The sequence below is a fragment of the Argentina silus genome (genome assembly GCF_951799395.1).
Source record: "Argentina silus genome assembly, chromosome: 5".
Taxonomy (NCBI): domain Eukaryota; kingdom Metazoa; phylum Chordata; class Actinopteri; order Argentiniformes; family Argentinidae; genus Argentina; species Argentina silus.
This window is the reverse complement of record NC_139659.1, coordinates 21,142,587-21,158,811: the sequence shown is the minus strand read 5'-3', so window position 1 is coordinate 21,158,811 and position 16,225 is coordinate 21,142,587. Positions and strand designations below refer to the sequence as shown.

The 16,225-nt window shown below is 45.1% G+C and overlaps 1 protein-coding gene across 2 annotated transcripts; it reads right to left on the bottom strand.

Annotated features, from left to right (window-relative positions):
- Window positions 1-12,179: 12,179 nt before the first annotated feature.
- On the bottom strand, window positions 12,180-13,763 carry lyz (lysozyme). 2 transcript variants are annotated; one of them, XM_083669560.1, is made up of 5 exons: window positions 13,675-13,682; window positions 13,500-13,640; window positions 13,142-13,303; window positions 12,697-12,775; window positions 12,180-12,589 (listed from the first exon to the last, which is right to left on the bottom strand). In XM_083669560.1, the coding sequence occupies exons 2-5, from the start codon at window positions 13,624-13,626 to the stop codon at window positions 12,523-12,525; spliced, it is 435 nt and encodes a 144-aa protein (XP_083525686.1). In that variant the 5' UTR covers window positions 13,627-13,640; window positions 13,675-13,682; the 3' UTR covers window positions 12,180-12,522. The 2 variants fall into 2 exon arrangements, with proteins under 2 accessions (XP_083525686.1, XP_083525685.1); XM_083669559.1 differs by having other exon boundaries at window positions 13,500-13,763.
- Between the last annotated feature and the right edge of the window lie 2,462 nt (window positions 13,764-16,225).

Sequence of the window (16,225 nt, the reverse complement as noted above, 5' to 3'; positions counted from 1 at the left end):
TGTTTTGGTCATTGTGTTTTGGTGTGTGATAGGTGGGTGGTGTGTTGTGTGTGTCTAGCACACCTGTCTGTCGCAACAGAAAATGTGACATGCCGCTCCGTTGTTGAGAGAAATGTGATGATTACTTCTGTAATGTAGAAGTAGGGCAAACTTTGCATATTAGAAGTTATTAGAAGTTAGTTTGAGACTGTGATTACTCATCAACTCTCAAATGACTGTATATGTGTGTTTACAATGCTGCAGCTATGAAATCTATATGATGGCTGAATCTGGACAGCCAAGTCAACCTCTGGAAGTCCTGAAACTGATTGGTCTTTATCCTGATTTTGTCATTTATTTATACATATGGATATGACATTTAGTTTACACTTCTATCTAAAGAAAATTCCAGTACAGTGAGTTCATTCATGTTTAGTATATATGGTCCCAGAGGGAATCAAACTCACAACATAAAGTGTTGCTAGCTCCATGCTCTAGCAACTAAGCTACTGTTCTGCAATCTAGATCTTCAAGAAATATGAATCAATATTACAGTTACGCAGTATCCTAGTCGAATATGAGTGTATGAATTAAATTACTTTCTCATATCAAACTCATAGACGTGTCAATTAACATACAATATTGAATATTATTCAAACCATTGTGTATTCACATCTGGCTCTTTCACTAACGGTGCATCAACGGTGATCCTATTTAAAGCCCAGGCTCCTTCAGAGATTGAATAAATCTGTTCTTTTGGAACGATGGAGTTAATCAGGGATAAGACAGCTACAGAAGCTACTGGCCAGGTCAGCATTTACGCAGGCGGGACATTTGTCTCTAAACGTTTAGAGGACAATTTACAACTTGAATTTCACACCTAAACTATGACCGTGGTTGTAAAGTTGTATACAGTTTTGAACTATAAAACATTCTACAGTTGCTGCTGTAAAATCAACCAGTTTGTTTTTAAGACCCATTAAAAACTCAGATAGACGTCTGCAATTGGCTTGTCACGTGTCACACACAGGAAGTTCACAGGACACAAGAGTACTGAACTAAATACTGGTCATACTGAATGGAGCTATTCACAGTGGGGAAAAGGGGCCAATCAATACCCTAGAAAAAGGTTCCAAAAGAGTTCTTCAGCACTCCCTGTGGGAGAACCCTTGTGGGTTCCATGTAGATCCCCTTTGGGTTACCTTCAGACTAGAACCTTCTACGAAAAGGGTTCTACATGGAACCAAAAAGGCTTCTACATGGAACTCAAAAGGGTTCTTCAAAGGCTTCTCCCCACACAGGGACAGCCAGAGAACCCTTTATGGTTCCTTCTGAGAGTGTACTGACATAATAATAAAGTGTATTGGTTAACCATCATTGTGTCTTATTGTGCTTGTGTCTGCTGCAGTGTATGGGGATCTACATGCTGAGGTCTAGTGGTGATTAGCGTAAAGAAGGACCTATAGCAGGCCTGAGGATCCGGCTAAGGCCTGGCCCTATTCGCCCTGGGTGAGAATGAGTCGGAGGAGGAGCAGGAGGAACAGTCGGAGGAAGAGTTCCAGCGGCAGCAAACGTGAGTGCAGCTTTAGACAGGTACACCCTGGGTAGAAGGAGGCATTGAGGTTAATCCTGTAGTGTCTGTCTGAGTCATGGTTAGCACACGCCTTCCTCTCATCATGTCCTTAAACCCCCTTAGCCTTATGCCTACCCCAGCCCCCACTCTTTCCTCACCCTTCCACCATCCTCCCCCTGTCGTCCCCCATCCTCCCCCCGCTGTCCCCCATCCTCCACTCCCTCCGGTGTCCAGCGGCATACAGGGTTTTCATCCTTGCTGCCAATGTTTGGCCACGCCTCCCCTCAGCCTGCCAATGTTTGGCCACTTCGGACGAGAGCTGAATTACCGGGGACTAGATATTTAACAAGAGGTCAGTAGCCATGAGACGCCATCTTGGAATAAGTTCCAAACATTGTGACCATTCTATAGAACAGGGCTTGCATGAGAGTCAGGGTACATTAGATTGCATTATTCTTACTTTGACTTTGTAATCAGACATTACAGACAACGTCATCCTCATTTTAAACTATGTCGGTATTCTCAGGTCACTAAGAAGTGGGTTATGCTATAACATGCTATAACAGATGCTATGACAGAGATCTCTATGCTATAACAGATGCTATAACAGAGGTATCAATGCTATAACAGATGCCATAACAGAGATCTCTATGCTATAACAGATGCTATAACAGAGATCTCTATGCTATAACACATGCTATAAGAGAGATCTCATTCACACTGTGTATAGCTTGTCTTGTGCATTCATATCCAGACAAAGGAAGGGATAGTTTTGTTGCAATACGGTGGCCTGGATGGTTGTTTTAGTGGTTGATGTATTTTCCATTACAATCTCTTCATGCCTATCATGTTAAGGTGTATTTATTTTCTGGTTTCTTACAGAGTGTGTCTCTCCCTGCGCTTATCAAAAGCACAACAAAAGCAACAGTGTCAGTTACAAGGATGACGTGACTGAGAAGGGACAGAACGACTCTCTTAAGAAGGAAAATATTTCAGTGTCAACTGAAGAGGAGGAAAAATACAGTGAGACTCAGAGCAAGGAGAAGAAATTCAAAAGTGACATTTACGCAGAGTCGTTTAGGATCCGACGGAGTTCCAGCCTCCCAAAGGCAGAAGGACTAGAGGACAATGACAAAAGAAGGACGTTTGTGACATCAGTAACCATCGACGACTTGAAAAAGTCATCTTCGAAATTCATATTCCAGTTTATAGCCTCGAGGGTGGAAGTTAAAATCGAAGAGGATTCTCAGAACTTAGGAGGTATCAAAACAACATTTATTATTCAGAATCAACCAGGAGTCACATCAGAGGCAATGAGTCAAAGTGAGAAAAGAATCGGTCCAAACAACGATTCATCTGAGCAGGTCTACCCTCATAATCCCAATGTAAATGTCAGTTTCTACAATCAAAATAAGAAACATGGCACCGTCAACTATGGAGTCAGTGTGGCTGAAACCAGCAAAGACGCCAAAGACTCCGCGAGGAACAGTCTCCCATCCACATGTTGTGGAGAGCCGACCTGTCGTAAAAGCTGTTGTGAGGACCAGTTCATGTTTCACCGATCAGACAGTAACAATGATACTGACTTCGCATTGGCTGATGGGCCCTCTAGCCCCTCCCCTTTGTCAGATTACTGGCTTATGGGAAAGAAGCATTCGATACGTGACACCTTCAGCGGTGATGCATTGTGGGATGTCCCCCCACCGCATGACTTTGAGGACGGTAAATATACCACCCTGGAGGACCTCACAGAAGGCATAGCCTCCTTCCAGATCGGGGCCTGTAGTTCTATGACCGATAAGGAAGCACCGTACAGTGACGTAACACCCTACACCAGGTACAACAAAGACTCTGGTTGCCCTTACTCACTAGACGATGAGGACAGCGACCATTTGATGCCGTTCTTCGACCGTTTATCAGAGTCTGACAACTATGAGCCGATGTTCATGAGACCCCCTTCCTCCGTGAGCAGGACCAGCTACACCAAAGACTTTGTCCACAGCCATGAGAGGACGACACAGATGAGGCACAACAGCATCGCCACGGTGGAACACAAATCCTGCTCTTCCTCTTGCTATCTGGAGAAGCCCACCAAGAGACGGCGAACGTTCCCGGGAGGGTCGGAAGGGCACAGCCAGCTGCCGGAGGGCCTGCCCTCTTACAGAGAGTCCTTCTCTTCCGATACAATTTCTTCATTCATCATGCAGTCGCTCCCTCTCGAGGCCGAGAGGCTGGAGAGGTTGTACCAGGAGGAGGAGATGACGGGACTTCGAAACGAGACGCTTCGTTTCTTCAACCCCGACAGCAGGAGGTCCTCCCAGAGCAGCTGCAGCTACAGACCCTGGTCCGGCAGCGCCTACAGCCACACTGAGAAGCAACAACAAACGGTTAATAATCTGTTGTACCCATCCATGTCGCATGAGAACACAGAGGAGGTCAACTTAGGAAATGGAGTGTTTCTGGAACAAATGCTCCAGCCCTGTGGGGATGCCAGAGGACCCAGTGGGATGGAGTTTGGAGGGAGTCCATACGAGTGCCTGGGGGATGAGGAGAGGTATAACGATAACAAAGGCCTAGTAGAGCAGAGTGACGAGGTGGCTGAGAGCGGGTTTGATGAGGACATGATGGAGGTAGAGAACCCCAGCCTCGTAGGTCTCACGGTGCAGGATATGCACAGCCTAGGCCTCACGGCAGAGGAGCCCCCTCAGGGGGACATGGTCATTCAGGTTATCCCTCCATCAATCAGTGGCTCAGCCGAGCACATAATCCAAAACAGTCCCACCAGAACCCTCTCAAATGGACCCAAACCAGCAAGCCAGAAGGGTGTGGCATCTGACCTCCTACCCAAGCGGAGGAGGAGCTCAGTGATGACCATCATCGTTGGAGGGTCTGAGCAGCGGTTCCTGCAGAGTGATTCCAGACCAACAGAGAGCGACGTTCCTGAGAAACACCAGAGGGACTCCTTCAACATAGTCTCAGAGGCGCCCTCGGTATCACCCATACTGGACATGGAGGAGACTAGTGAGGTCTCACTAGGGAGCGCTAGTGAGGTCAAAGAGGAAGTTGGAGTGACTACGCCACGACCTCTCACTAATGTAGCCAGCATCTCCAGCCCTGGGCTGACACAGATCACTGAAGAGAGGACAGAAGTGAAGGTGATGACAGATGTCAGTCTCCCCAATGACTCCACGGACCAAGAGACAGAATCGCAGAGCAAGCATAAGCTGTATCACACCAACACAGCCTCAAAACAAAGTGTGTCCAAATGTAAGTTTCTCGATTGATTTGTTATTACACATGTAACAAACTTGTTATTACTGTGTAATAACAGTATCCTAACATTAGTTACTGCTTTTTTTAATTGCGTAACAATGGAGTTGAGTGGGATAAGGAACAGCCCACAGGAGAGGATCAAACTCATGGCCTTCCGTTTTCCCAACTAGCCGTACTAGCTACTGCCCCAAGAGAGTTAACTGAGCGGAGATGCTAACAGGCCTTATACAGAGTCGTTATACTAGCTCTTCCGTTCGAGCGTGCCCTCAGGCTTCACCATCCCAAGTCTCTCACATGGACACGTCTCTCCGCCGGCCTCGCTCGCCAACCCGCTTCTGAGTAGTGTAGCGAAAGGGGTGGGTAGAGTTGCTTGCCCCAGGCTAGAGTCAAACTCATTGCCTTCCGCTTCCCACTTTCGTTACCCCCTTATCCATTGCCATAGACATGCATTCTAGGCCCCATACTATACCTCCCTCTCCAAAGGGCTGTTGTTCATCAACACTAAATGATGATAGAGGCCTAAGCGTGTTCTAATAAGCTTCTCCTGTGTTGCGTTTGCCAGCCTCCCTGGGGGTGAAAGAGAGCGGAGCTGACCACTGGGCCATGAGGCGCAAGGTGTTCAAGGAGAGCCAGCAGTGGAGCTCGGCTGGGGGGAGCTCCATCACCAGCTCCGTTACTGAGGAGTCAGGTGGGGCACCAGGCATGGCTGGCCTCATATGTCAATAACCAGCCTTAACAAAGACATTGCGTCCTATGTCTTAAACCGCTAACACTACGATTTGGATAGTCCCAAATAGATGGTTTGTAGATGTTCAGTAGATGTTGAACTAACTGTCAACAACATTTCAACTATCTTTCCATTAACCTTAATCCTATCCCTAACCTTAACCCTAACCCTAACTCTTAACCCTAACCCTAACCCTAACCTAACCCTACCTATTAACCTAACCTTAACCCTTACCCTAACCTCTACTCTCACCCCAAACCTAACCTTAACGATAACCCTAGCAAACTGTTGCATATCAACAGAGTTGCAGTTGATAGTTTGTTGATAGTTTGGGCACCTGTAGATCATCTATAGGGGGACTATCCAAATAAAGTGTGATCTTATGTTGCTTATGTATATTTTTAGAAAGGCATTAGAAATGGATCAAGGGTGTTGGAGAGGGAAAGTGAGAGTGAAAGAATAGGTTCTGAGTAAATTGATTTCTGAAAAGATATAAGATATAATAATAATAATAATAATAATAATAATAATAATAATAATAATAATAACAATAATAATAATAATAATGATTAGTATTAGTATTAGTATTATTAGTATTGTTATTATTATGTCATATTATTATGTTATTATGTAATTCTCTATGTGCTATGTGATGTATATCAGGTGCAGTATGTGTATATGCTTGCTTACGCCTGCCACTGTGTAGTTTCAGAGGACACGCGTTCTGTGGACATGGCGGTGAGGGGCATAGAGGACAAGGGCTTCTACACAGAGACGTTCCACTCTGCATCGTGGCTGTACCGGGGAGACGAAGTCAGTCCCACAGACAGTGCCCCCGGCCCCGGCCCCGGCCTCAGCACCAGACCCCGCCCTGTCACAAGTAGGTCATGTCTACCGAACACACTGGTTTGCACCAAACCCTGTTCCAACCACCATGCTCTACTAACCCTCTCAGTTTTTACTACAACACATCTCCTGACTAAAGCCAGTGCTTTTTGTCATGAAGGGAATGGTCACATTGAACACAACAGCCCATCAATGATTGAATAGAATCTGTCTGGTGCGGTTTAAAGCACAGCCCACAGTGTAGACACAGCAGGGGAGGTCGGTGGACGTGGAAGGGGACAGGTTCCTTGTAATGCATGGAACGGAATGAGGAATGTGTGTTTGATACCATTCCTCATTCCATTCCTTGCATTACAATGAGCTCGTCCTCTGATGTCTCCCTCCACTAGCCTCCCCTGATACAAAGTGATTCCGTTCCAACCTTACCCTGGTTCTTGCCTCTGCAGTTCGAGAGCGGACGGTGAAGATCAGGAAGGGGATGGGAGATTACCCCTGGGGGTTCAGGATACAGTTCTCTAAACCAATCATCGTCACAGAGGTCGACACCAGTAAGTCCAGACGATTAAAGAGCAGAGCGTCTTCAGTCTAGTCCTAGTGACTCACGGATCTACACTTTGCTGTGTCATTCTGGAACATCTGTTAATCCACTTCTACTCAAGTCCTTGATCATTTGAATCAGGTGTGTTAGTGCAGGGCAACAACAAAAATGTGTAGTCGTGTGGGTCACCAGGACTGGACTTGAGAAGCACTGCCATGCAGTTTGTGTGACTGATTATGTTTGCTTGATGAAGACACAGAGATTGTTTGATAACTATCACTAGCCGATGACAGCCCACTCTTTGCGGGCCAGGAGAGGCTGATGGAGGTGGAAATTGGAGAACGGGCACATTGTACTGCATGGAACGGACCGAGGAATGGTAGGGATGGTCTGTTCCTCATTCTATTCCGTGCATTAGAATGAGCCCGTCCTCCGATTTCTACCTCCACCAGCCTCCCCTGATGAAATGTGTGGGCGTAGCTGTAAACCAACTGAAGTTCCTCCTCCCTGTCAGATGGCGCGGCGGAGGAGGCGGGGCTTCACGTGGGAGATTACGTCTTAGCGGTGAACGGGACTGATGTCACCAGCGTACCTCACTCTGAAGCTGCCGACCTGGCACGCCAAGGTAGGAGGAGCCAACTCACCTGTATTCACCTGTATTTTCTATGAGATGTTGAAGGGTCAATCTGGGATTCAAACAATAACAAAACGGTCACCCCGCTACTTTTTCTGGTAAGCTTACCCTGACTATACTAATACCTTCCCTTCACCCAATGAAGTTAATTTTCCCCAGATATTCCAGTGTGTGTTTGAGAATATATGACCTATGTCCCCCCCTACTACCCCTCCTGTAACCCCCACTACCCCCCCGTACTAACCCTAACCCCAACCCTTGAGACCTCTTCACCCCCACTTCCCCCCTATACAAGTTCTCTCCTGTTAATAATAATAATGAAAAAATAATAATAATAAATAAAAAAAATTGGCTTCTGGCATTACGACTGCCAATGGCCCCTGGTGTGAGCATCGATTACTTTGTCTTATGATGACTGTTGGATAGATGATTCACTTACTTAAACAAATGTATTTGTTGTAATTCGCTTTGGATAAAGGCATCTGCTAAATGCCATAAATGTAATGTAAATGTAAAATGTCCCTCCTCCTCTGTGCTGCTATAGGCCCAGACCTTCTGACCCTGACTATTGGTTCAGACATCGGCCGCAGCCCTAACACCCCCAGACCGGCGTGTCGGGGCTACCTCCACAAACGCACCCAGTCTGGCCTCATCAAAGGCTGGAGGAAGAGGTGGTTCGTCCTCCGATACAACTGCTGCCTCTACTACTACAGACACAAGAGGGTGAGACAACATCCTGGTACTTCATCTCACCAGGAGGACACCAGGGGAGGCTGGTGGAGGTAGAAATCGGAGGATGGGTTCATTGTATGGAAATGGTATCAAACTATTTCTTATTCCATCCCATGTATTACAATGAGCCCATCCTCCGATTTCTACCTCCACCAGCCACCCATGGAGCCAACACAACATCGTGGTAACCCATAATGAGTCTGTAGAACCTGTCTACTTTTATATCCTGAAAAGATACAGTAGTTCTCTCCCAAAATCAATGTTTTCATACCTCAAAAGTGGTCTCTAATGTCAAGCCATAGTCCATACTGTATAGATCCCACTTTAATAGGCTATGTGAACTGTTAGTTAGTGAAAGGATATTGGCTGAAGAAGGCTTACAGTAAGAGGCCATGACACCATTGAAGCCATTTCCTCAATCTCCTCTGAGCCCTAATGGCGTCTGTGTTGCAGGATGAGGGTAGGAGACGGGCACTATCAGCCGTGAAACTGGAGGGAGCGGAGGTGGGAGCAGACACCAGCCTGGGGAAACCCTTTGTGTTCAAGTGCTGCCCCCTGTCTGCCAGCAGAGTGTACTACTTCTGTGCCACATCCAACCAGGACATGAAGAGGTAGGCTATGTGACAGATCTTGTGAAGTGTTTAGGTTTTCAATTTTCAGTGATCTGTGTCCATGGCAGCGGAGGCTGGTGGAGGTAGAAATCAGAGGACAGGCTCACTGGAATGGAATGAGGAATGGAACACGTGTGTTTGATACCCTTCCTCATTCTGTACCATCCATTACAATGAGCCTGTCATCTGAGTTCTACCTCCACCAGCCTCCTCTGGTCCATTGCAATGGCGTGAATGACTGATATAAACCTGTCAGTGATGTCGCTGATCTCCTGTGTTTGGTGTGAATGACTGATATAACCCTGTCAGTGATGTCACTGATCCCCTGTGTTTGGTGTGAATGACTGATATAACCCTGTCAGTGATGTCACTGATCCCCTGTGTTTGGTGTGAATGACTGATATAAACCTGTCAGTGATGTCGCTGATCCCCTGTGTTTGGTGTGCTAGGTGGGTGGAGGCCATGAGTGGTGCTGTACGCCCCATCACAGAGGTAAGACCTGGCACTCCAACTACTATATGTTACTGTATGTTACAATAATGTCTCATCATGATCTATTATATATTATTTGTTATTATTGTTTGTATAGTATATGTTTGTATGATAGATAAGGTATGATAAGGGTTGGATAAAACAGATGGTTTCATGGCTATTTACAGTATTTAAGCCATCCTGTCATGTTCTATGTTAAGCACTAAGACCTTATCACTAATCCCTCTATTTCCTGTCTTGTGTGCGTGTGTGTGTGCGTGTGTGTGTGTGTGTGTGTGTGTGTGTGTGTGTATGTGTGTGTGCGTGTGTGCGTGTGTGTTAGCATCATGTGTGGGTGGATGTGACCCGCCACAATGCCAGCCTGCCCCCCCTAGCGGTGAAGACCCCAGAGTGTCTGGGTCTGCTCCACCAGATCGACAGGAACAAGGACATGTGGGTCCAACACTACTGCATCCTGAAGGACGGCTGTCTCTACTTCTACGGTGGCATACGCTCCACTCACGCTCTGGGTAGGTTCTATTACTGTATGCCTGGTCAGGTACTACGGTCTTATTTTATTTAAGGCTGGTTTCCTAGACCTAGATTAAGCCTAGCACTAGACTAGAGGGCATCCTCAATGGAGATTTTCCATTGAAAGTGTGATTTAGTCCAGGACTAGGTTTAATCTGTGTCCGGGAAGTGGATAGACTCTGAGGATGTCTCAAAGTTGGTGGTCATATAAATACATTGAATGAACATGAATGCTAGAGATTATGACTTCTGGGCTATTGGATTGAATCTACAGTATGACTTTAGTCATGAAACATTCTGAAATAAGAGATATTAAATCAAAATACATTACTTAATAAGTAATAATTAAGTAATAAAAATACGTTTTGTACTCCCTGCATGTCACATTTTGTTTAGGTTACATTAACTACCTGTGAACTCCCTATAATAAACCACTGGCTCACACTTTATTAATATAGTATAGGTGCTCAAACTGTTTACATGCAACAGCTTTCTAGGGTTACTGTTAAGGTTAGGTTCAGGGTTAGTTAGAGCAGGGGTTAGGGTAAGAGTTAAAGTGAGGGTTAAGGCTAGGGTTATGTTTCGGGTTTAAGTTTAGGGTTAGGATAAAGCTTAAGGTTAGGGTTAGGGCTACGGTTAGGTTTAATACATTGAAATGTTGTTGACAGTTGAACATCTACTGAACATCTAAAAACCATCTATTTGGGACTATCCAAATCAAGTGTTACCAACCACTGTCTACAGGTGGGATTTACCTGCATGGCTACACGTTGAGGGAACAGGTTCTTGGATCCAAGAAATCGGCCATCGAACTGAAACCCCCGTCTGACGAGTTCAAAACCTTCTATCTGGCCGCTGAGAACCCCACGGAGAACAAGCGGTGAGACATCACCTGGCCCACAGAGTGTAGAAATGACTGACATTGTAGTGATTTGGGAGTGAATGAAGGCAGAGGTTTGTACTGCCAACTCTAGACTACACCTTTATGTCCCAGGTATTCCACTGCCACTCTCTCTCGTGCAGTACTTTCGCTTCATCTTACGATCTTTCTGTCTATAATGTCTATTGTCTAGCTGTGTGTTCATGTAAGTGTCTCTGTGTTAAGTTAATGATTCTATTGATTCTGTTTCCAGGTGGATGTTGGCTATCAAGTCCTCTATAAACAAATGGCTGCCCCTCCATCAGGCCATAAAGGACTACATGAACCGTCCGCCAGAGGAGACCAGGATGTGAGACTACTGGACAGACTAGACCTCCAGAGACCAGGATGTGAGACTTATGGACAGACTAGACCTCCAGAGACCAGGATGTGAGACTTACGGACAGACTAGACCTCCAGAGACCAGGATGTGAGACTCACGGACAGACTCACAGCTCTGTAGACTCATGGGCCATGACTCAATTACTGTTTTAAAGAGACTGCCCTATGGGCATCCTCTTCTTCCAACCCAGAGGCTCCTCTCCACAGGGGTTTGGTTTGAACACGTAAAGCACGTAGGTTAGGATGGGTTCGGTTATATTAGCGTACCAGGTGGAGATGACAAGTACCTGGTTGTTTGACCTGCTGAAATACTGTTTCCACCTTGTAAACAAAAACGATCCTGACATCAGGAGCCGGCACCTCAGAACTAGCTGGTTATAAAGCGTGTATGTTCAGTAACGTTCACTGCATTGATTAACTAGAGTGTTTTGGTTACACTGCTCTGTCACTGAACAGCGTCATTTGAGTATAAAAATGCACTTTCTTATAGCTGTTTATTTGTTTTTACTAATTTGCTTGTCTGTCTGTCTGTCTGCTTGCTTGTTTGTTTGTTGGGTCCCTTTGAAATAATAATTCATTTGTAATGGACTTTGAATGTTATTATGGAGTGGGTTGGCAAATGGTCTTTTAAGTGTTTTTGTAGGTAGCTCTTTCACAGTAATCTGCTTGTAGAATGCAACTGCTGCTATTTTGGGTCTTTTCTACACGTTGTTCAGATTGTTTGGGGTAGCCTGCGTTTGTCCTGTACAGTATGCTTTACAACAACGTGGAATCATCTGCATGATGTGAATGGCTGCTACTGTATGTTGGTTATTTGCTTTTTGATACTGTAAGCTTTCTTACTCTGCAATGCAGAAGTCACTGTATGAAGATGTTGGCCTAACAATAAACTTGGCTGTTCAATCTGGATGTGTCTCCACTAATTGATATTGCAAACTCGATATCAAACTTTGCACACAAACAATTATATTAACTGGTAAACTAAAGTAACAACAAACACAAATTCCACAAATCAATCTTTATTCATTGCCTTATGCTTTTACATTTATGGCATTTAGCAAAGCCTTTATCCAAAGTGACTACATAACACATTTGTCTAAGTAAGTGAATCATCTATCAATCATAAGAAAAAGTAATCAATGCTAGAAAAAGTAATCTATGCTAAGATTTATGCGCTGTTTACTGATTGAAGCGTGAGGAAAACAAGATTGTTTGTATGACATACATCTGAGGCAAGAAAAAAAACATGTGTGTTTGATACCGTTCCTTATTCCATTCCATGTATTACAATGACCCCCGTCCTCCGATTTCTACCTCCACCAGCCTCCCCTGGTCAGGATGTCACTCTACAGCCCACAGCCTGCCACGTAGGAGCTCAGGTCCTGGTTCTGACAGTGAAGACGCCACGCCACCCTACAACACGCACACACACACGATGTTATTTTATGATGGCATATCAGAGAACAGAATATAAAAATATATATTTTTACTGTCAGGGGACTCTGAGAACAGACACACACCATGCTCCGATGCCGTTGGGGTCCTGAACGACTCGTTTGGCACAGCGGATAGCCGTCTGAATGTTGTCAGACAGCAGCTCTGTCAGAGGAAGAGGAAGGGAAACTCTTAGTGAAAGAACTGTCGGGAAGACATGGTGGAACCAAGCAACTACAGATACAGTAGCATTGAAGCTTCTATTTACAACAGGACTCGATTGCAGGGGTTTGCAAATTCAAGAGGCACAGTAACTGTTAATTAGAATTTGTGGTAATAGTTTCAGAATTCGCGATGAGTCATGAATTGTGTTTACATGTGAAGACATCTGTCCAAATGATAGATAGGGTAATGACAGGGTAAATAGCTTTTACTTTAGCTGAATAGCTTCTGCCCCTTGTATAACTCCAGTCACATTCTGAGCCCCCCCTGCCCTCCCCCTGTCCCTGTCCCTCCCCACCCTGTACTGACCACTACAGCTGATGCCACAGACGTTCTGGGCTCTGGGGGTTTTGCCGTCATCACACCAGTAGCGACTGTTGATCTGGAAGATTCCGTAGTCGGTGGAGCCGTCTGTGTTGCGGTTGGTGGCCCTGGTGTTGTAGCTAGACTCCCACTGAGACAGGCACACCCCTGGGGACACAACAGGACAGACAGTCAGAGAGTTCATGTTGGTGTTCATTAAAAAAAAAAAATCTTTACATTGAAAAATAGGAATAGTAGTTTAGTCGTAAAATGTTAGCTACTGAAAAGTAAGATGTTTTTGGAATTAAGAAACACACGCACGCACAAACATACATACACTGGCACAAACGTATAGACCACTCACAGTTCGGCAGGGCGTACCCGCGGTACCCGTCCAGCCCAGAAGCCTTCAGCTCCCTGGCCAGTTCACAGCGCTGGTACACCTTGGCACTGGCCACCGCCACCAGCAGGAGGAACACCACAGCTCTCATCTCTGGATGACTGGTCTGGATGACTGGATACCTGGTCTGGATGACTGGATACCTGGTCTGGATGACTGGATACCTGGTCTGGGTGACTGGTCTGGAGGAGAAGTGTGTCTTCCCTCCACCCTGAAGGTCTCTTATAAAGGCTCCGTGTGTGAAACTTTCAACATCTGTTGACTCACGGCCGAACAATCGTCTTGGATACTGGCCAACTTCCGCAAATACAGTGTCCAGTAGATATGATTGTGAAACAAGTAGTGTTCTCTGGGTGTTCTCTTTTTTTTTTTTAAAACTTCATGAAGCTGGGGGTATTTTTGCCTGAATTTCACTTCCACACAGTAGCTGTTACGTTCCACGTAGGTTTGCCTGTTCTGTTTTCCCTCTTTCTTTATAGGGCAACATCACCACTCACTCACCATTTGCTGCACCTGCTGCCAATCCTCCTAATCACCTGCCATCCCAGTCCAACCCCAATCAACTCCCTTCATTTAGTATTTAAGCTGTGTGTTTCATGCCAGTCGCTCTCTTCCTGAGCTCATGCTTTGTTGTACACTTTGATGTGTGTATCCCCACTGACACTTGTTTCCCCCTACATTGATTGATTGATTGATTGATTGATTGATTGATTGATTGATTGATTGATTGATTGATTGATTGTGTGTGTGTGTGTGTGTGTGTGTGTGTGTGTGTGTTAGTTGTTTGTATGGTCCAGGCCCTGGGGCAGGTAAGACAGAGGCCTCTATACTCTCACACGTAGGTGGAACCATTGTATAGATACACTAGGAAAGGGGTGGTTGCCAACCATGTACATTTTGATGTCCTTGGTCAGAGTAGTTAGTTAGTCAGAGAGGTATTTTGAGTTTGGATGTTTAGTTAGAATCAGTTAGTAGCCTCTCCTAACCCTCCTAGATTTTTGTTACTTTCTTTTCTTTGGCAACATCCGTGTCCCCTTGGCCTGTGGGCTGCTAGTGTTGTGTGTGTCTGTTGTGTTGTGTGTACACTGCCCGTACACCCCCCCCTACTATTTACAATATACCACTATTTCAGTTCACTCCATCCTTGTCTGGTCTCCTTTATTTCACACCAACGCGCTCAAGATTCCTGCCTTTAGTTAGTCAAATCTGCTACGTACTTCCCTTTACCCTAGACACAACTGAGTCGTAACAGTAGCCTAGATACAGTACTGGGCCATTTCTGCTTCAGTAGAACTGTATTTGAAAAGGGACGTACTATTTGCATTTCAATACTGTATACATGTTGTGATATGTTATGTGATGATAAACAGCAAAAAGACTTGCCATCACAGCCATTTGTACCTTATCTAAGTCAATGTTAGAATTCTAACGGCAATATTGTTGTATTTCTCTGTGTGGTTTGGTATGTCACATCCTTGTTTCGTGTGTGTGTGTGTGTGTGTGTGTATGTGTGTGTTTATCCATTGGACACTGATCCTCTGTGGCTCAGTTGGTAGAGCATGGCGTAAGGTTGTGGGTTTGATTCCTGCCGTGACCATATATACTGAAAAATGTATGCACTCACTGCAATGTAAGTCGCTTTGGATAAAAGCGTCAGATAAATGGCATATGTATTCAGATCACGTGTAAAATGCACTTTAAACTTGCATAAATAAATATGAAACTTTAAGTGTGCATCACCATAGCCTGGGAAATAAGCTTTTGGGTGCAGCAGAGTGTTGGGCTCTATCTATCTTTAATCTAGAGATCTCCCATTAGTCTGCACCTCGACCACACCTTAAGATTTGGGCTGTGCACCTTCACTCCTGCCAATGCACATGCAAATACACACACCCAGCTTAGCAGATTTACACATCAAACACTATTTTGAGATTTGTATTAATTCATCTTGAATAAAGAAGGTGTACTGCAGACCTGAGATAAAGTCTTAGGTAACCAACAGGTGTGTAGGGAGCAAATAAACCTTGAAATTGCATGAAAAATTAATCTATGTATTCATCTCAGATCAGGAGGTAAATATTGAGCAATGTTGTGTCAGAGAGTGTCTTATCACGGGATTAATACTGTATCAGTTGTCTGGTAAACACAGCCAGTTTCAGATTGACTGTACAGCAGAGGAGGCTGATGGAGGTAGAAATCAGAGGACAGGCTCATTGTAATGCATGGAACGGAATGAGGAATGGTATCAAATACGTGTTTGATACCATTTCTCATTCCATCCCATGCATTACTATGAGCCTGTCCTCCAATTTCTACCTCCACCAGCCTCCCCTGGTGTACACACATACTGCGTAGTTCTTCTTTCCTCACATGGCTGGGATTTTTTACTCTTTCTTAATACCTTAACTGTGTGCAAAGGCAACATCTACTGCAACCCAGCAACCCAACACACACACACACACACACACACACACACACACAGTGATCCACTTATTGATCCAGATCCACTGCATAATAACAACACACTTTATTGTGTGTGCTTGGGACAGCTGGCCTCTCACGCAATCAACTGCAGCCCAACAAATGTCTCCCTCTCATGGCAATTCTAAGATGGAGAGAATAACCAAGAGCTGCTACCACTTTACAAGGCCGACACCTACTGTTTCAGAGGTGGAAAGCAATCTGTAGCT